The sequence below is a fragment of the Myiozetetes cayanensis genome, unplaced genomic scaffold (assembly GCF_022539395.1).
Source record: "Myiozetetes cayanensis isolate MyiCay16 unplaced genomic scaffold, myiCay2020 scf22, whole genome shotgun sequence".
Lineage (NCBI taxonomy): Eukaryota > Metazoa > Chordata > Aves > Passeriformes > Tyrannidae > Myiozetetes > Myiozetetes cayanensis.
In genome coordinates this window covers 711,758-732,271 of record NW_026087434.1, presented here as the reverse complement: position 1 = coordinate 732,271, position 20,514 = coordinate 711,758, and the positions used below count along the sequence as shown (strand labels likewise).

The 20,514-nt window shown below is 51.0% G+C and overlaps 2 protein-coding genes across 6 annotated transcripts in view; one reads left to right on the top strand and one right to left on the bottom strand.

Moving 5' to 3' along the window:
* Positions 1 to 130: 130 nt before the first annotated feature.
* CCDC40 (coiled-coil domain containing 40) lies at positions 131 to 11,066 on the bottom strand. The gene is given in 19 exon segments (XM_050319343.1): positions 131 to 315; positions 317 to 463; positions 1,014 to 1,172; positions 1,387 to 1,575; positions 2,217 to 2,337; positions 2,889 to 2,980; positions 3,104 to 3,273; positions 3,770 to 3,983; positions 4,510 to 4,755; positions 5,636 to 5,818; positions 5,920 to 6,163; positions 6,755 to 6,876; positions 7,249 to 7,371; positions 8,218 to 8,375; positions 8,734 to 8,953; positions 9,036 to 9,119; positions 9,610 to 9,764; positions 9,895 to 9,985; positions 11,018 to 11,066. Coding segments are annotated over 19 exon segments (2,835 nt in total). The 5' UTR covers positions 11,036 to 11,066; the 3' UTR covers positions 131 to 216.
* A 189-nt stretch (positions 11,067 to 11,255) lies between these two features.
* Positions 11,256 to 20,514, top strand: part of TBC1D16 (TBC1 domain family member 16) — a 29,405-nt gene continuing 20,146 nt past the window's right edge. For 2 of the 5 annotated variants that reach the window (XM_050319350.1, XM_050319348.1), the window contains exons 1-2: positions 17,594 to 17,829; positions 18,982 to 19,576. In XM_050319350.1, the coding sequence (XP_050175307.1) occupies positions 17,652 to 17,829; positions 18,982 to 19,576 (773 nt within the window). In that variant the 5' untranslated portion in view covers positions 17,594 to 17,651. Of the gene's footprint in view, positions 11,390 to 17,593; positions 17,883 to 18,981; positions 19,577 to 20,514 lie in introns of those variants that run through there. The other 3 variants (XM_050319346.1, XM_050319347.1, XM_050319349.1) reach the window with 3 other exon arrangements.

Here is a 20,514-nt window from a genome sequence, read left to right as displayed (position 1 = left end):
GGGAGGCGGGACCCGGCAACGGCCTGGGGCAGCGAAAGTGAAATGTAAACAGAAACATACAAAAAAATCACCATGGTACGTGTTAAATAAACATTATACCCTACAAGACAGATATTACACCCTACACCTGTTTATTTTTTTATATGTATTTATTTACAAAGCCTGCAGCGGGTAGAAAAATTAAAACAGATACTACATGTCTCTTCTCTGTTTCTGTCAGGCTTTCTCCGACCCCAGCCTGGATCCCAAGCAGTGGCTGAGCCACTGGAGAGCCCTCTGGTGCCGGGGCTGTTCCTCCCGGACCCGCTGGACGATAGGTGTTAATGGTCTCGAGCCGTGCCCACAGTTTCTCCTGCTGGTTCCTGCAGGCCTCTTCTGTGCAGCCCGAGGCCCGGTACTTCCCTTCCTTCAGTGCCTGCAGATGTTTCTGGTGCGCCTGGTGGGCCACAAGCTCCAACAGGTTCTGAGAAAAGCAACAGGGAAGGGCTGTGAGAGTAGGAAATATGCACTCAGGGAAGAGCCATGGCATTGGTGTGACTTGGGTCAGGTGGCGTGACAAGCCTGTTTGACAAGGGAAGGACAGTGCTCTGAATTCCCCATCACAACAGCCAAACAAACACCACCTCCATCCCGAGTGTTGTAGGGGTACAGACAACACAGAATTCCATAAATCAGAGAAATTCCCATGCGTACAAGCCAACCCTTGCCAGGACAGGGTTTCAAGACCTCGAGCTGGCTCTGAGTACCCAGCTGGCACGCACAAAGGGTGGTATTTTCACAATACAAATGAGGTCCTTCAGGCTGATGTTTCCACGTGAACACAGCCTCGCCCTGAGTACAATGGCAGCATCAACTGAGGGCCACTGTGAACCCCCAGAACGTGCCCAGTGAACATGTTGCTAAAATTCAACACTGAGCACACCTGGTCAGGATGGTGCTGGACAGAGCTGGCAGCAGCAGGAAGCAGCAGGCTCTGTTTGGCTCATGTCCTGCAAGGGAGCAGATGCACTCACCCAGCGTTTCTCATTCTGGAGACATTCCATGTCCAAGTCGAGGCCATCAGCCTTGGCCTGGAGTCTGCACAATTCCTGCTTCTTCTCCGAGAAGCTGGCCCTGAGGGACTCTTGGGTGTTCTCCAGCTCCAGGATGGCTTGGTTGCAGTTAAAAATGTTCTAGCAAATGGAAGAGAAGGAAATGACAGACTCCAGTTCTTTAGTTCAGCTGCATTCCCGACTATCCTCCCAGAACTCCTTTGTTGGGGTTTTTTTAATGAAGATCCAAAGCCCTCCCCTGTGCCCTGTGCACGGCCACCCCTGTGCCCACTGCTGCTCATCACAGGCCAACACCAGCTGCGTGAGCTCCTGCAGCCCTGCTTGCTTTGCTCACCTCCTGGGCTTCCCTGATCTTCCTCCTCAGCTCCTGTTTCCTCTGGTGGAAGTCATTCTTGGAGCTGTGTTTCTTATCCACCTTGCTCTGAGCCTCTCCCCGAATCGCTATTGTCTCTCTGCGAGAAACAGACGCCTCCATTTCCCGAACCACCTTCTCCTGCTGCTTCAGCAGCTGCCCATAGCGGACCTGACGTTTGCCAAGACACAAACCAGGCTCAAAATACGGAATGTTTACCAATGGCACCGAGGGAGGTTGTCTGGGAGGCACATCCCACCAACATAAACCAGATACACGTCACACGTGAGTGCCTGCAAGCCAAATTTGGTCCAAATCCAAAGCTGGTTTGCTGTGTGTGGATCTGAATTGTCAGCTTATCCACAGCAATATTCCAGATGTTGCTCTGGATCTCATTAGCAAGAGCAAAAGCAGAAGCATCCCAAGAATGAAGGGGCAGAGCTGCTCTGCCAGGAGAGCGAACACTTTCCTAACCAGTGATTAAGGTGATGCAATATTTAGTAATCAACATTTCTTTGCTTATAAATTGGGGTCACAGAATCAGGTGGCAGATACTGCAATTTAAATAGATTTCTTGGGAGTATCCAGACTCCGCTGAGCCTGGCACAGGGAACTCACAGGGAATGCAGGATGTGTGGGATGTTGGATGTGCTCAGTTCAGTCAAGTTGCAGGGGGTTAAGAGTCCCAGCCTGGACACTGGAGATGCCACTTCTCCAGCCTGTTGCTCATCTCCTGCCTCATGTTTCAGCCACCCCAAAGCTGAGCACATTGTGTGGCTTCCCCTCCTCAGCCCTCTTTCCCAGTGCCTTACTTGCATCCTACGAATCTCTGCTTTCATGGCTTGTATTTCACCTTGTTCTGACCCAGAACCCGTTGCTTCTTTCATCTCTTTTGCCAGCTGGATCTTCTTCTCCCACAGCAGGATCTGATGCCTTCAGAGAAGAAAGGAAAGGGAAAGCCTTTGTAACCCACAGGGAGGATGATCTCTGTGCACCAGCAGTAGCACATGCCCAAGGTAATTCTGAACACAGAGCTGGCAGAAATCAAGGATGTGCACATGGGACATGGAAAAGGGCAACAGAGAGCAGGCTGAAACCTGATAGAAAGCTTCCCAACTCAGAAAATGGGGTGATGACTGTAAAGACAAGCGTGCCCAGACTGGCAGGGACTGCTGGACCCCAATTACCAGCCCAGTGTAGCACAATCACTCCGACTTACTGGCGGAGTCTTCCCATACAGATCTTGGTAGCATCCAGCCCACACATGATGGAATTGTTAAAGCAAACATCCTTCCAGCTTGTGCTGGTCCCAGAGACAACTAAAGCACCTTTCAGTTTCTGTGTTTCAAACATTCATTAAAGTCCTTTCCCCTTCTTCAGGAAGGGCAGAAGCACATTTGCTCGTGCTGGGTCAGTTTGGTGACTGGAGGAGAACAGGAACATGGACACAGACACACAAGATTGTGGCACTCTCTGGTACCTACTCTGCTTCCACTATGCTGTTCAGAAGCCTTTCCTTCTCCTCAGTCAGTTGACTGTACTTCTCCTGCATCTCCAAGGATTCTTTTTCTGCTGCCTACATTTGGGAAGCACAAAACAATACAGTGTTGTCAGGCTGAGAAGGTTTTCCAGGATCATGACTTGCCTCTGATCTGCACAGAAGGTTGAGACCTGGGAATGAGGTGTCAGGCCTTGGTACCTTGAGGGAGTGCACAAACTCGTTCTCTGTGATCATGTTGGCATGTTGCAGCTCCTCAAAGCTGCTGTTGTTCTTCCTGATCAACACGTTCAACTTTACCAAGTCATTGGACATGTCCTTCATGTGCCGTTCGATGTCCTTCTGTTCTTTTGTTTCCTGCTGAATTTCATCTATGGGTGAACACAAAAAAGTCTTAGAATTCCCCTGAGCACTGGGTTGAACAGACAAGGTGTGACAAACTGCTATCAGGCAGAGCCACCCATGTCCCCCACGTCCAGCCAAAATGTTTTCCCACAAGCCCAAAAACCAAAGAAGGTTTTGAAGGAGACTCCTGTGGAAAAGAGTTGGTTTTGGCCAAGGGACATGCTGTCATTGCTGGTGACATTAACCTACCCACTACCTGCAAACTTTATTTAAGAAGTGTGACAGGTGACACTGTTACTCAGGGTCCCACTGTGTCGGGACAGCAGGATCAATCCTGACAGGAATAACGACGTGCAAACAGCACAGGTGCCAGGCTCAGCCCTGGTGCAGTGCCAGAGTTGTTGGCATTCCTGCTCACACATATCCAGAGGCAGGTCCAGCTTTTCCCATCTGTAACCCTCCACTCCCTTTTTCCTCCCCTCCCGCGTGAGCGCCGTAGGGAAGCGCCAGGGAATGACGTACTTTCCATGCGCACTTTCCTCTGCTGCATCACGGTGATCTGCTTCTTCAGCGCATCCAGGGAGCTGATTTGTTCCTCCCGCTCCCGGGTTAACTTCACCAGCTCCTTCTGCTCATTGAGCCAGTACTTCTGCAGTGTCATCACCTCACAATTGCATTCTTCTATCTCCTTGGTCAGCTTGTTGATCTCAATTTCCAGTGGTCCCAGCTCTTGCCCCTGTATGAGGACAAAGTCTGGGATAAATCAGGCAGACGCTGCTGGAGCTTGTTTACAGCATCTGGACATTCCAAAGTCTGCAGAAAGGACTTGTTTCCACATCGGTATCCACACAGGTCTTACATTGCCAGGGACAGATCTGGGAATCACCTGAATGGGGCCAACCATCAAAGAACTGGAATGTCTCTGCCCGCTCCACACTGCCCTCGTCAGTGTTTGCAGATTTTCTAACAAGATCCTATTTCCTCCCAGACTATTGATGGCATTTGACATTTTCATCAGATGCAGACAACTCCCTGCAGGAATCTGTGCCAGGCACACCCTCATTTTACAATTCCCTTCACGTGCATCAAGAACTGTCTGACAAACATAAACACCTGCATTAACTAGTGCAGCTTTTAAATCACAATGCAGATGCCTGAAAGTTTGAACTACCCAACACTTACACAGGTACGCTTATCAGGGACATCTGTGGTCACCACAAAGAATAAAATCAAAATTAGGACTGAAACACAAAAGTACCTACCCCCTGCTGAGCAAGAAGCATCTCCAGTTTCTTGTTGTACAGGCAGATGATCCCTCCCTTCTTATCAGCCAGGACCCTGCACTTTGCAATCTCATTTTCCTGGCAGCTGATCAGATGACTGATATTTTTGATTTCCTTGTCCACCTCACAGAGTGTGTTTTGGAGGACTGTCAGACTGCAGTTGGTATTAGTTGCATTCAGGATAATCTGGGCCACATCGTTCTCAACCTTGTAAAAATGCAGCTCCTGGGAATATCAAGAGAGGAAACACATCACTGTCACCAACAGCCACTCGTTCAGTTGTAGTGCCACTTACTTACCCCAGCACAGGAATCAGGGGATTGAGATTCTAATCCCAGGTTTGAACTACAAGCTGTAACCTACTTACCCTCTGTGTACCTTTGTTTCTCCATCAGTTGACAGGTAATACAATATTCACCTCTGCCATACAGCTGTTGAGAAGCATTAAGGAGCCTAAAAATCCCCAAAACCTTCAAGTGACCTCACCCATCCCTCCTGCAATTACCCCCGTTCTAGTGTGTCCAGTTACCTGCCTAACAGTGGCAGGACATCACTGCACTGCACCTTCTCCACCACAGCTGGCACACACATCCCTCACCTACAACAGCCCCACAGCTCAGTGTGAGAGATGCTGGGCTCAGTCTTCTGGTTTTATTACCTGGACCAGCTCTACACTCTCAGAGTAACTTATGCCTTAAAGAGCTGTGGGTTAGGCTGGACTGCTCCTTGGAATCAAGAGCTGCCTGCATCCCATTCTGTGATGGAGTATAGAGGTAAAAGTTAATGTGGAGTACAGAAGTACCACATATCCATTGTCTTTCTCCAGTGTGTAAGAGTTGCTAATCCTTTATAGTAAATACTCCCAGGACTCATCCTTCTGCCCCATTTCCTAAGTGAAGAACTCTACGTTTTGTCAGGCCTTTTTGGCCAAACTCTCTCTCATACATCAGAATCCTGCAATAACATCACAAGGAGAATCAGACTGGAGACAAACTCAGCAGCCCTTCAACTGCAGACCTGAAACCAGAATGAAGTCACTGACAAACCCCCTGGAGAACCACTGCTCTGGGGTTCCCTGCCCTGCCAAGGGGAGGGGGTGCCATACCAGGTCGGTTTTTCTCCTCCGCAGTTTTGCAGCCATCTGTGAGAAGTGCTTTGCAGCTTGGCTGGATATCATCTGGTCCTGAAGCTTTGCCATGATTTCATTCTCCATCTGCTCTTTGACACAAGTTCTCTTCTGTATATCCTTCCTGATGGACACCAACTCATCCAGGTGAGCAGCTTGGTCCTAAAAGGTTGGAAGACAGAGACAGGATCACTACAACTGTTTGAGGAAGGGTATTAAATTCAAATATTCCAAAGGATGCATCTTCCATGGACTCTCCTCACCATCTTGGTCCTGATGAGGGCCTGCTCTGTCTCATGGAGAACACGAGTGTAGGTGGCAGTTTCCAGCTTCAGGGCCTCCTGCTGCAGCAGGCACTGGGCAATCAGCTTCTTTGTCACGTTGGCATCGTTCTGAGACCGGTTCAGGATGGTGACAAGCAACTCATTCTTCTCCTCCTCCTTCCTGATGGACTTTCCACAGCCGTGGATGTTCCCTTCTAGGGCCCTGAGGTCACGTCTGTAGTTGCTAGAGAGGCAAATAGGATGGAAAATCATCACGGGGATTGGTGCTGAACAGCCACCTACAAATTCCTCTTTTCAAACACGTTATTGCACCAACAACTGCCCGAGAAGGAAGATCTTTGTAAGGGCTCAGCTGCTGGGACAGTGCAGAGTCAGCAGGAGATGGATGGAGACATTAAGATTTAAAAGGAAATGTATGCAGGAAAATGGATTCCTTCTTTCAGTACTGTCCCACCCCCTATTCCTTCCAGGATGTCACCGTATAAAAGCAGATTGTTTGTTCTCAGACAATCAGTCAAGATTTAAGGCTCCAGAGCAAATAAACACTTCCTTTGGCAACAACGGGGAGGTTTTCCTGAAGATTTCTAAAGGCCTCACAAAACCCTGATAGTGAGAAATAAATCCTTCCTGACATCTAACTCTTTGGAGTGGGAGGTGTTGTAAAGGTGAGGGAACTCTTTTAAAGGAATGAAATATGAATAGAAAAATTCTGAACAGCTTCAAGAGCTGAACCTGACAGGACACACTGCCCCTTCTGGAACCCCTCCTGCCCAAATTATCCGAGGTCTCCCCAGGGCCTGGTTTCAGATCATACCTCAGCAGCTCCTGAGTGGCAACATAGGCCTCATCCCTTTGCTTCATTCCAGCCAAGCTGCTGTTCCAGTGGTTTATCAACCTCTTCTTCTCCATGTTAATAGCCTGGACCTCCAGTCCAGCCTGGGGAACAGAGAGTTGGCAGACAGCATGAATCTACACTGTGTTGAAAAGCCAAATTCATGTTACAATGCAATTTATTTTCTTCTGTTTGTAATATGCTGAGCAGGAACAGCTTGAACTACTGTGGCTGGTTCATTGTCACAGCAGACCAGAGAGCACAGGTCTGCAAGAAAAAACTGCTGAGAAGGGGAGGAGGAAGTGATTTACAGGCAATTCTTAAGGACAAAGGAAAAGAAAAAAAGTCTTCATTCCTCCAAACAGGAACAAAACATGCAACTCTGGCCCACATTGTACACACCACATGAGGGCAGGCCAGAGGGCTCAGTCCTGCCAGAGGGAAGTGTTAACCAGATAGGAAAAGCCCCCTCCTACCTCAGTGACTGCCTGCCGGGTCACTTTTGTGTCCTCTGCCTGGGCCACAAGCTGAGCTTCAAACAGAGCAATTTGTTCCTGGAGCTCGTAGGCTCTCCTTGTTAACTGGTCTAGGAGAAGGTCCTACGGAGTCAGAGCCAAAACGTTCAGGGTGAGTGATGTACTCTCAGTCTTAACCAACTGTATCCTACATGGATAACATCAGCTAGAAAAAGAATTAAATTGGCAACTGGATCAGATTTGATTCCTACTGCAACTTTCCCATTCACACACAAAGGACTCAAGATTGCAGCAGGGACAACTTGTAAGAGAATGAAACCTTTGCTGATGGTTATTATTCCAGTTGCAGCAGTAAATTGATAATTCAGCTCTGAAGCAACATTCCCTCCTGTCAGCATGGATTACACTGTGCCACTTCTCCAGATGCTGCGAATCTTAATAACGTATATTTGAAAATCCTTTGTTAAAAACCTCCTAAACCCACTGTATTTTAACAGTTTGCATGGAATTCTGCACTGGTAATACCCGGTCTGTGTCCTGGAAGGCAGCAGAGGGAGCTCCAGCACCGACCAGCTCTGCTCATTCCCAAAGTTCTCTTTCCATTGTGAAATTTGCTGTGACTCACAATAATTCTCGAGGCCTGAACGCATGATACTTCTTCACTAAATATCTTCCTGCCCCCACACCCCCTTTGCTTGACTGAAGAGTGATTTACTGTCCTAAGGCTTGCCCAATCCTCTGGGCAGTAAGTGCTGCTGTCTGGGGGGAGGCAGGGGTTCTTCTCCTTTTTAGAAAAGCCTCTGTGCTTTTTTGTTTTTTTTTTTTTTTTAATATTTGGGAAAAATATCCCCATGCATCTTCCATGACTCCATCACTCCAGCCTTCCTTCTGACAAGGCAGCACATCCTCCAAGACTCACCACTAATTGTCACCTGTATTTATTTTTTTAAAGACAGTTTTACTTGGTACCTGTTTCTTCTTTTCCACCTCAGCCTGGAACTTCTCTGCCTCAGCCTTCTTTGCTGACCGTTTCATCAGTAAGATCTTGTGATGCATGTCCTGGTCCATGTTCTGCATGTAGAAGAGCTGCAAGGCCAGGTTTTCAATCTGGGTCTGCATTGCAGAAACTGGGGCGGGGGAGGAGGGCAAATAGTTACAGAGAAGTTTGTTTGTAGGATACACCTTAAACAGAGATAAAAGGGAAAGAAACTCAGAAGCTCCAAAAGCAAAACCTCTCACACACCAGCTACATCAGCCCTCCCCAACGTAAGAATTTACATCAGCTTTGCAGTAAAGCTCCACAAGCAAAGCTAAAAATCCTGGTAAGCAACTCCTTGATTCCCAGCACACAGAATTCCAGGAGCATCTGTGAAACTTTCTGGTGAGCGCATTATTCACGATTAATTTTACCGTATTTTTCAATCCAAAAGAATTTCTCCACACAGCCCCAGAATTAGGAAACATTGCCAGCACTGCCTCAGCCACCTTTCTTGCGTTCATCCTCTGTGCTGTGGTGCATGTCCTTGTGAGCATCCCTGAGGCCCTGCAGTTCCTCCTCCAGCTGCTGCCGCGCCACGGCTGCCCGGGAATGGCGCTCGTGGCTCTTCCCCAGTTCCACCTGCAGCTGGGCCAGCTGCTGCTGGGCTCCATAGAGGACCACCCCCAGCTCTTCCCTCTGCACTTTGCTGTCCTTGGTTGCTGTCCTCTGCGGACACAAGAGGTGATGAGCTGTCCCACGGCAGCTCGGACAGCAGGGGCTGTGGGAAGGCAAAGGAGAGGCCGTGTACCAGCTCATGAAGGTCGAGGTTCACTTGTTCCATCTGCTTGGTGATGTAATTCTTCAGGGCAGCCTGGAATCTTCTCATCAGAGGCTGCAAAGAAGGATGGCATTCAGAAATTTTAACATACTTGTGTAAAGAAATTATGAGGAAGCCTCCCTCATTAAATACTCCCCCCATTAAATAAAACATCTAATTTCTGCCATAGGCACTTGAGTTCTTATTTTAGCTACACTTGCTGTAGCGAATGAAAGGAGTTACACAGTGGGTATTTGGTGATGTCAAAAAGTGATTAGTGAGAACATTTGAGACACGTCAGAAGAGCTACCTCTGAGAACCCACCCACCCACTCCTGCTGCAAGGACTTCTCTGTCAGGGGCCCTGAGGAGCACCAGGTTTACCCACTGCCTTGCTCCCTTCTGAACCTGCAGCTCTGGGGTTGGCACTGAAGGAGTCAATACTTTGGCAGAAGTGATTTTCAAATGTGCAGTTCAGCAGACAGCTGAACCTTCACCTCCACGTTTTAGACAAGCACAATCACCAAGTCTGCAAAGAACAATGACAAGATCTGAGGAGTTCTCACGTGTTCTGGATCCAGGACCATCAGCTCTTTTTCTTCTGCTGTTCCCTCACTACTTCTGCTTATTTCGTGTTCCTTGGATCCATGCTGCTGGAATTCCTTTTCCCATCTTCGGTCACCATGCTCACTAGGGAGTGAAATGGGGTCTCCCATGTTCCCTGGACCCCCGCCAAAAAAAAAAAAGAAAAAGATAAGGAAATAGGATTAGATTTCATTGCATTGTGCCTCTAGCTGGATTAACAATGATCAGAGAGGGAGAAGAGGTGTCAGGTGCTGCTGTGCTGATACCTGGCTCTGTGCAGGGGTCCGGCTCTGCTGCCGATGCTCCTGAGGGAAGGGAAGGGGCTCCTCTGCCTGCTACTGGCTGCTCCATGTCACCCTGTTCAGGAGGACAACTGTCACCATCTACATTGTCCTACAAAGTCTCATGAGATTTTTCCTGAAACATAAAATCCATCATCTGAAACGGCTTTTCCATCTACATCCCTTTACCCCTAAAAATGTGCTTATTTTTGTCACCATGAGACACGAGCAAAGCAGACAAAGGATCAACAGGAGGGCCTGGCTCTAAAACCAGCACAGAGACAGTGGCAAAGCTGTGTCACCCCTGCTTTAAAAAAACACCTCACAGGTACACAGCACAGCAACAGAACCTCTCTGGTTCTGTCAGAGCTGATGTACATGTTGTGCTTGACCCACAGGCTTCTCTCTGCTCCAATCCTGGTTGGTTTTGTGTTTGCAGCAATAAAACTGCACCAGGAGAATGTGCAGCTGCAAACACTGCTCAGGCATCCTGGGAATCACAGAATCATGGAATGGTTTGGGTTGGAAGGGACCTTAAAGTCCATCCCATTCCACCCCTGCCATGGGCAGGGACACCTTCCACTGTCCCAGGCTGCTCCAAGCCCCGTCCAACCTGGCCTTGGACACTGCCAGGGACGGGCAGCCACATTACCAATAAGATTATGTACATAATTATGGTGTCCCACTCCTGTCCGTGAACAGCTCTGTAACCCCACAGACCTCTCTTCGGGGGGAAATGACTCTTCTTGCTCCTCCAGAAGAACAGACTCTCCCTCTCCATTGTCATTCCCATTCTCTGCTTCCATGGCCTGGCACGCAGCACAGGTGGAAAGCAGAACAGCAGATTATCATTTACGATTTAATTCCAATGCTACGGTATTTTTTGCCGTAGGGCACAGAAAGTTTAATTTAGAAGCTTAATCTCATTTGCAAAAACAGTCACCCAGCAAGCACTGACATAGCAAAGATCCTGACAAAAATCCTCCCGGTCTCTGTCGAGGTGGCACTGCCAGTGCCGTTCCCTATCCCTGTCCCTGTCCCGGTCCCTGTCCCGGTCCCTGTCCCGTTCCCTGTCCCGGTCCCGGTGCCGGTCCCGGTCCCGCCTCACCCTGGCCGGCTCCGCCATGCTCCCGTTACCAAGCAACGCGTCAACACCCGCTCACGTGACCGCGCGGGCCGCACCACCGCGGCCCGCGGGAGGAGGCCCGGGGGGCTCTGGGGCCGCACCATCCCCGGCGCGGGGGGCGGGTGCCGGGCCGGGCGGTGCCGGTGCCGGTGCCGGTGCCGGTGTCGGTGTCGGTGCCGGGCGGGGCCGGTGTCGGGGCCGGGCGGTGCCGGCCCCGGGCGGTCCCTCCGCGCCCTCCCCGTGGCGGGCGGGGCGCTGGGCGGGCACGGCCCCGCGCAGGGCCGGGAGCGGCGGCGGCTCCGAGCCCGGCCGGGCCGGGCAGCACCGGGAGCTCCCCCGGGTTCGTCTGAGCCGGTAAAGCGGGGCCGGGCCGGGGCCGGGGGCGGTGGGAGGGGTGGGGGCGCCGGGGGACACTGAGCGCTGCCCCGGGACCCCGGGATCGGCACCTGGGCGGTGCATCCCGGCGTTATCCCGGCGTTATCCCGGCGTTATCCCGCTCTTTGTGCGCTCTCCCCACGCCGCAGCCCCGCGCAGAGCGGCGGGAGCGGGGGGGATGATGCCCTGGGAGGGCTGCGATGATGCCCGAGGATGGTTGGGATGATGCCCTGGGGACCGGGATGCTGCCCGGGAGGACGGGATGCTTCCCGTGGGGATTGGTGGAAAGCGAAATAGTTCTTAAACTTTATCTTCTGTTATTTCCGAGCGTATTTCTGTGGTTTCCTTCCTTTTACGGAGCTGGTCTTCTCCCAGGTGACCCCAGTACCTACCTGAGCTCTGTTACCAGCGGAGGAGGTGGAGGGGGGGTCCCTGCCAGTGGTTTGATGCGTGGCCTTGGGATGCTCCAGGCAGGGATTGCCAGGTGCTGTACTGCTCGCTGTGCTGCTGACACTCCGTAAAATAACTCTACTGCTTCCTCTGGGAGATCTGTCTGTCTTTCGGATCTCAGGCTGGGAGCTTGACTTGCAGAAGTGTTTTGTTCTTAGTTGCCACTCAGAATAGGAAGAAAAATGAAGGATCTTTTAAGAGAAAACAGTAGAAATGTGAAGACAGGACAACTCAGGGTAAGGATCTCGAACTTGGTTGCTTCTTTTGTTGAAGGCACTATTTTGTAGGAGCTCATTCATGTCCTGATGATAACTGGGGTAAAAGTCTCTAAAAGCTTTTCTGTGTTGAATTTGGAGAATATCTGTGTTTGTTCTGAGTGTGTGAGTGGTGTGAAGTTGGAGAGCCAGGATGGGGCAGAGCAGGGCTGTCTCAGTCCATCCGGAAGGGAGGGAAGGGGCCCAGTCCTGCCTGTGCCCAGGGAGAGGGGACTGCCAGAGTGTCCGAGTGGCAGAGACATGTGGTCTGATGTCTGTTATACCGAGAAAGACTTTTTAGTTCATTTTCCAAGTAGTTCATCCATTCAGCTGTGAATCCAGGCTCCTGGGGTTTTTAGATCCTGATATTCAGGGATCAAGTCCTGTGAGCGTTATCAGGCCTTGGCTCCAGGATGCTGGAAATAAAAGGCCATAAAAGTGTTACCTGTGGCACGAGCAGTGCAGATAAGGGACATGAAATGCTGGTTAATCTGGGACGGAGGGACATGTGGCACACAGAGCGTCTAGGTGCTGCTGCAGGTGAGTTTGGTGCCAGGGTGGGCAGTGGTGAGTGTTTTGTTTGCTTTCTGCTGGCTTTCTGATGCCTGAGCAGGTGTGGCTGGGAGCAGCTGCAGGCTCCGATAGAGCATTCATTCCCTTTTCCTTTTTATTTCTGAGTCACAAACTTGCAGGATTCAGTTCCCTCTGCTCTGTGCTCAGTGAGCTGTTTCTGCTCTGGCAGGGCAGCAATGAAGGCCTTTTTGGTGACCTACATAATTCTCCCCATGAGATGGGATGACTTCAGAGTGGCTCCCTACAGTAAATGTTTTTCCTTGATTTGGCTGGGTCCTCTTAACTGGCTCCAGCGAATGGCAAGGAGTTTGGAAAGCTCTTTTCTTTTTTATTCCCTAATGTTGATGTATTGCAATACAGAGGGAAGGTCGTACAAGGGCTCTCATGTATCCGTGGAGGAGTAGAGATCAAGTGGGTGACCAGCTGAGAGTGGCACAGAAAATCTACTCCAAGGGCTGGAAGGAAGCTGCGAGTCCTGACTCTGGGCCGCCGTACTCTGTCTCCAGTCACTCGCTCTGTGACCTCTACTTGAGAGTTCCAAACCCAGCCTTTGCTTTTCCCAAGAGGGTAAAGAGACAGGAACTGGTGCAGTGTCTGAGCCCCCTCGCTGCAGTGACTCTGCACTCCTTAAATATGTAAGCTTAAATTTATTGGGGCAAAACAGAAAAGGGGCCTGTTGCTCTTTCCTCGCCAAAGACATTTCGTGTTAGACTGTGGTGCTGCTGTTTGACAGCTCGTGTTTCTCTGCCGTGCCCAGACACGCTGCAAGTCTCACATTTCACTTCCAGAGCCCCGTAGCTCGGCTTATGTTGCTTGCAAAGCTCTTGAAGTCTTGCCCAGCAAATGTGCCCTGGGAGCCACGAGCCCAGTGCCTGCACGGAGGGCTCGGCCGTGGGACCTGTGGGCTGCAGGAGCATTGGGACACCTCTGCAGGCTGGACTCATCTGGGAGAGGAGCCCTGGTGCTGCGTGCTCCTGGTGCTGCTGGGGCAGGAGCGCTGAGCTGGGGCTGTCAGCCCGTGCCAGAGCCCGGCACTGCCCTCCCCTGACAGGATACGGGAATCTTGTGCAACCGGAGGCAGCAGCGTTTGGTCCAGCAGCGCGTGCCAAGGTGAGGTGTGACCTGCCAAGGCAAACAGCGTTCTGCTGATGGGCTGGGAGGACGGGAAGGGCATCTCTGCCGGTGCCGTTCTGGATGCTGCTGGCTGCAACTGGTCAGGCTCTTGGGAAGAGGCTCCCAGGGGATTTCAGGAGTTGGCTCCCCGTCGCTTTTTCACTCATGTAGCTGAGAAGTGCTGGCACTGCCTGGGAGAGCAGCCAGGGCTGTGTGAACAGACTCAGGAGCTGCAGCGAAGATTTTTAGTGGCAACAGTTGATGTGTGGGAGAAGAAAACGTGTGTGTGCTTAATAAATATTGGCACTCAGTAAGAGCTTATCAGCTCACTCAGTGCTTCAGCTTCTGGAGAGCTGGGCTGGCTCTGCCACACTGAGAAGAATCCCTTCAGATCAGCAGATAAATATGAAATTCATATGAAAAATGGGGGTTTTTGAATGGTGCTGATTTACTGCTGCCTGAGCTGTGGGACAGTTCCTGCTGCCTTCCCAAGCTCACAGAGGAGGCAGCAGCACCTCCTGCCTCTCCCCACCTCCCAGGCCCACAGACTGTGTGCAGACATTGCCCCACACAGAAGAGGGTTGATAACAGCAAACCCTGCGGGTTCGGGGTCTTTGTTTTTTGGTGGGTTGTGTTGTGTGAACTCCTGTCTTTTAGGAAGGAGAGGCACGCTCCTAAGCTGAGTTTCAGAGACTTTTGGGGTTGTACCAGCAGACCAGATGGCCTTCAGAAGACCATCATCTGGTCTTCACTGGGACTGACTGTGTATCTATTTCTGCAGCCTTTGAGACCCCAGTGAAGGAAACGGCCCCTTGAGGTTGCCCTGTTCTGGTGCACCATTGTCCCTGCTACCAGAATGACAAAACTGGATAGTCCTTGCCACAGTTCAACTGCCTTTCAACTTCTCCTGACCTCCACTGGCAGCTCTTCCTTTCTTTGGCAGTGACAGTTCCCACGTGTGAAGACTTCTAATACATTTCCCTCACTTTAATCTTCCCTTGGCAATCTCTTTCCATGGACCAGATCACTCTTGTCACCCTCCTTGAAACAGTCCAGTGACTTAAATCTATTTTTCTTTAATCCTGCAACCAAAGCTTCACAGAATTGCCTGGCCTGCAGCAATGGTGAAAGGACTGATTGATTTTGCTGGTGATATTTACGTATCCGAGTGTATTTGGTTGCTGTCTGCAGCACTGCAGTAGTCTCTGGTTTCTGATAGGTAGCTCTTCTGCAAGACAAGTCCAACAGAGTAAATTTCTGAGCTGGCAGGACACTGTATTCTTCACCTTTTGTCCTTTTGTTTGGTTTCCCCTTCCCAGCCCGGTGTGCCTGTGTTACCTGCAGCGCCGTCCACCTGCACATCCAGACAGTGCTGCAGCAACAGGTGTTCTGCAGGATCAAAGCAGTGCTTCCCTTTAAATTCCTCCGGCTTTCCGGGCAGCAGCTTTTGATCTTTACGTGTTTCTTTGTTCTTTCTGTGCCAGGTAAAAGCTCATTAAATGGTGCCTCTGTTGGCAGAGATGTCCTGCGGCTCCGCCCGCCTTCCTGAGAGCCCTGAGAGCTGCAGCAGGACATCACACGGGCTCTGGTTTCAGTGTGCTTCTCCATCTCCTGCCCTTGGTAGGAGGAGCTGCCTCGTGTTTCCTGAGGAAGCATTCCCTGGCCAGCAGCAGCATCCAGCTGGTGCCACCTTCCCCCTGTGTGTGCACAGGTCTTGATGAAATCGCTGACGTAGCTGAAGGTCTGGACAGCAGGGCTGGTTTCAGTCTCTACAGCACCCAGCAGAGCTGGACACTCTGTGCTGCCTACCAAGTGTTGTGGTGACAGATGCCCCTGCTCAGGTGTGCTGGAGGCTCAGGTTGCTCCCCATCGCTGCTCCAGCCCCCCGACACTGTGTGGAAATAGCCTGTTGTAACTCGCTGTGGGGAGGGAGCAGTTGCAGCAGAATTTACTGTCTGTTCTTGCAGAGTGCAATGAGGGGAAAGGTGATTTGTTCTTCAAATGTGGTTGAGCAAATGACTTTCTCCTTGGTGTAACCCAGCCTGAAACTGGAGTTAGGCAATGTGGAAAAGAACAAGCACAGAGCTCCATTGTGTTTGGTTTTTGGTGCTGAGACAGGAGGATACATGTTGTGTTTGGTGCTGGAAGGAGACAGGAGTGCACAGGACTTGCAAAGTGATCCTCTTATCCTGAACACTTGCTGGTACAGAGCAGGCTTCTCCATCCAGCCCCAGCAAAGACTGAAACGCCTGTGCTGTGATTCAAGCTGACAAATGTGGTGATTGCCAGTTAAACCAATAGTTTGTCCTTTAATGAAGGCTCTGTCAGTGACTTGGCAGTCTCATTTGCAGTCTTCTGTAGGTACCAATCTGTCAGAATCAGGACAGCCATTTCCCTTCCCTGCAGCCCTCACTCTGCTCTTTGAGAAACGCCAGTTTCTGTTTGCCCTTTGTGCCTCCTCCCCACCTCAGCTGGCTGGAGATACCATCAAAACCAGGTTAAGGAAATTAGAGCTGTTCCATGTCTCAGGATGCTTGCTTTGGGCCCTGAGTATTTCCTCAGGAGATGCCCCTGATAGTACAGGTCAGGGCCTGCCTGTTTTATCTCTCTCTGGCTCTCCCTGGCCATGCCCGTGGTGTGGGACTGGCCCCAAGGAACACCCCGGGCCGATCTCCCCACGTGCTGCCCTGGCCCTGGAGCGTGGCCATGTGCAGGGTGTGCTAGGTCAGCCTGGCCTGTTCACAGCAAGGTGGGCCATGCAAACACAAAGGAACAAAAGCAGGTGTTTCCTCTCCTTGTGTGCTTTTGGCAGAGCAGAAACTGCCGTGGCTCCGGTGCTTCCCAGCTGGGGATGGCAGAGGGAGCCTGCACTGCACCCAGGGGTGTCTGGCTGTCTGTGGCATTGCTTTGTGTGGGATCCACCTGCTCTTCCAATACATCAGGTCTTGCTGGTCCATCTGCTAAATGGTTTATAGTTTGGGTGACCCCTCTGGGTCCACTGCAGAGCTCCTCACCAACAGCCCTGACGAGGAGCACATCTCACTTGAGCACAGAGGGAGCTTGGTGATGAGCCGGGGATCATGCTCCACAGTTGGGTAAAGCTATTGATAGGTGGAATGTTTGCCTTGAGTTGGTGCGCCACATTCTGCTTCTGAGGTCTGCCCACTCTGTTGAATAGTGGGCTCCTGCCATTTACCTCTGACAAGGCTCTATTTAACCATCAAAAAAACCCCAAAACCAAAAAACAACCTCACAGAAAAGAATTCCCAGTCCCAAAACCCTGAACACACAGAAGTGGTAAGCACGAGGTGAAGTGGGCTTGCTTGCTGGTTTTCTGGAGATGGGAGGTTGCTGTGGCTGGAGCAGCAGCCTCGAGTTTAGTGCCATGGTCTCAGCCATTCCTGTGCTGAAGGAGCCCTCGGGATCAGCTGTGACTCTGTGACACCCCGGGGTCAGTGACACCTGGGGCAGCTCCACACCGCTGAGCTGTTCCCTCAGTGGGTGATTGCAGGGACCAGCATTGCCTCTTCTGCCTCCTCCCACAGTAGCTATTAACATGTGGGGTTTTGCTGCCTTCATATTTCTTCATTGCAGAGAAAAACATCCCAGGATTCTGTACTTCAGCTTCTTTAAAGCATGGAGGTGATGTTACAGATCCAGAGCATTCAGAGGCTCTTGCTTGGATTGTGCATTGGTGCAGCATTCATGGGAGACTCATCCTCAGACAGTGGGTGGCACGTGCTGTGCTGTTGTTAAATCAGTTCTAACACTGCTCTTCCCCCCTTGTTGGCAGATCTCCTGAATTTGGCTGCTGACTAGAGCTGACAGATAATGGAAACATTTCCTTGGCGATGTCTCTGGGGCGACTCCTCCGACGTGCCTCGTCCAAAGCCTCCGACCTCCTGACCCTGAATCCCGGTGGCGGTGGCAGCTCATCTTCTGTGCTTGATGGGGAGATTATCTACTCCAAGAACAATGTCTGTGTCCACCCCCCTGAGCTGCTCCAAGGCATCGGGGAGCACCATCCAGGTGATGGGGTGTTGCAGACACTGCCCACTCTCCTCTTCTCTCTCCTGGCAGGTGTTTCTATCAAATTCTATATTTTGGGCTCTGATGAATGAAGAGGTGCCAGTGAAGGCCAGGGCCAGGCAGTCTTGTGGAAGACTAAGGAAAGCCATCCACAAGCTGAGCCATCAGCTGATCCATCTTCTTTTAGTAGGAAAATTGATTCTACCTTTCTTTTCTGGTCCAGCATGGATTTACCTGTTTTGATAAGTCCTTTTGTACTGCTGGACAGTTGTCCTTTGAGGACAGTAACTTCTGTTGCTCATTCCAATCTGAATCGTTCAGGAAATCCAAGTATCCTCTTGTAACTGTCATTGCTGGAGTGGCCTCAGCAACCATTGATAAAGGGAAGGGCAAGAAAACCTGATTGTGGCTGCATGCACTGGAGTAAATGAAGATAAATCCTGCTCTGTCCCTTTATTCTCATCTGCTCCTGCACTCTTTCATGTTCTCATCAAAGAAATGTGGCTCCTGGCTTAGCTTCACAAAACAAATTACTCTGTGAACATTGACCCTTGCTTCCCTTTATGTGTGGGTGACTCCTTTTTCTATTGGTTTTCCATGAAAATAGTAGCCCTTTAGCTACACTAAGGTAAATATTCTTGAGAAATCAATGTTCAGCTGTCACTTGAAATTGTTTAACTAAGAAACAGTAGAAGTTTTACATGTGACAACATATTTCGCAATTTACTCTTGATTAGTAATCCATCCAGGAAGTCCAAGTGTTTGCATGGCATTTCTCTGTCCACTTAGGCCAGAGGGAATTTAGACTGTTCAAAAGCCATATGCAGACTTGAAATGATTTGCAGATACTGAATAATACTGAACAATACACAATTTTCTCTTGGTAAATTCTAAGGGTTTGTTTTGCCCATGTGTAAGTGCTGGTGAAGTGGGGGGAGTCTCAGGGTGGGAGAGACCTTAAAGGTCATCTCATTCCACCCCCCTGCCATGGGCAGGGACACCTTCCACTAGACCAGGTTGCTCAGAACTCCATCCAGCCTGGCCTTGGACACTTCCAGGGATGGGGAGACAGGGAAAGGGAAATGTCAGGGTTATGCAGTTCCCGTAGAACAAATCTGCCTCACAGCTGGTTGCTCCTGTGCTCTCTCTCAGGCTATCTGTGCTTGTACATGGAGAAGGATGAGCTCCTGGGGACCACGCTGATCCTGGCCTGGGTGCCCAACTCCCGCATCCAGAGGCAGGATGAGGAAGCCCTGCGCTACATCACCCCCGAGAGCTCCCCTGTGCGCAAAGCCGCGCGGAGACGCGGCCGCCACGCTCAGGGCCTCGGCCTCGCCTCGCCCCCCGAGCACAGGGGGGCCCTGATCCTCAGGGGAGACGAGATCCTGGCCGTGCCACAGCCTGCCAGAGATGGGCCCCCCACCAGCCCCCCCTCCTCAGAGGGGGAGAGGCTGTCCCAGGGCTGCGCCCGCCGGTCCCCACAGCCCCCCCGCAGCGACTCAGGGATCCTGTGCACGGTCGGCTCCCAGGAGGAGCAGAACAGGTCGGAGCTGTCGGCGGAGGGCACGGAGGAGGGGCTGGACTGCCGCGAGGACGAGGGCTCCTTGGAGCTGTCTGCTGACGACGTGAGCAGGGACAGTACTTTTGACTCTGATTCTGATGCCTTCTCCTCCCCCTTCTGCCTCTCTCCCATCAGTGAAGCCCTTGGGAAAAGCAGCAGTTCCGTGTTTCTGGACAGTGAAAGCAGGTGAGTGCATCCTTTCTCTAGTTTCTGGGTGAACAGCTGGGTGCTGAGCTTGGAGATGCTGAAGGAGATTGTGAAACTTCACAGTGGCATCAAGCAGAATGTCTTGCTTCAGACTCCTGTGGAATTTACAGGAAACTGTTTGCCTGCCAGTTCTGCTTCTGCTCAGTGAACCCTGGCCCCAGACATCCAGGGCTCTCCATGTACAGTCTTTGAGATGAAGTGTCTTGGGCCCTGGAAGCAGCATTACTAAATTAAACAGGCCCTTGGCCTAATTGGCTCTGCTGAGGAGCTGAGCTCGTTGCTTCTCATGCAGAGCCACATCAAAGAGCCCGTGTGACTTCCTGAGCTGGGGGTGCCTCTCCAGGCCCCTTCTTGACACGAAACCTGTGTGTGGCAGCTTGTTTTGCTGCTGTTCAGAACATGGTCCCACTTCAGACACATAAATATTAATTCTTGTGTATCTAACCTGCATATTTTCGTCACTGCTTCTCAATGGCACCTGCAGTAAACTCTGCACGGGGTAAGAGGGCACCTTGGCAGGGGAATAACACGCAGGAGGACACCTTTGTAACCCACTGTTTTCATACCCAGTGGTTGTGGCTTTCTGATCTGTGCCCTGTTGGTGTATCACTCGTTTCCATCTCGGGGAGGACAGGTGTGTTCCTGAAGCACTGTGTGGCTGATTTTTAGGCTACAGCTCAGTTTTGAAGCTACACCTGAAATGAGGGGGAAGGAATTCTCCTTTGTGCATGTCAGCAATGCACAGGCTGCACTGAGACCTGGCAACTGAAACCATTTGGCCTCTTTATTTTGCAGTCTCTCAAGCCCAGAGAATGCCAGTAAGAACAAGGTTTGTGAGGAAATATTCTAATGGATTCAACTCTCTCTGGATATTTTAAAACCCCTCAGTGTGGTGATGTCAGACTTTGTATCAGCTT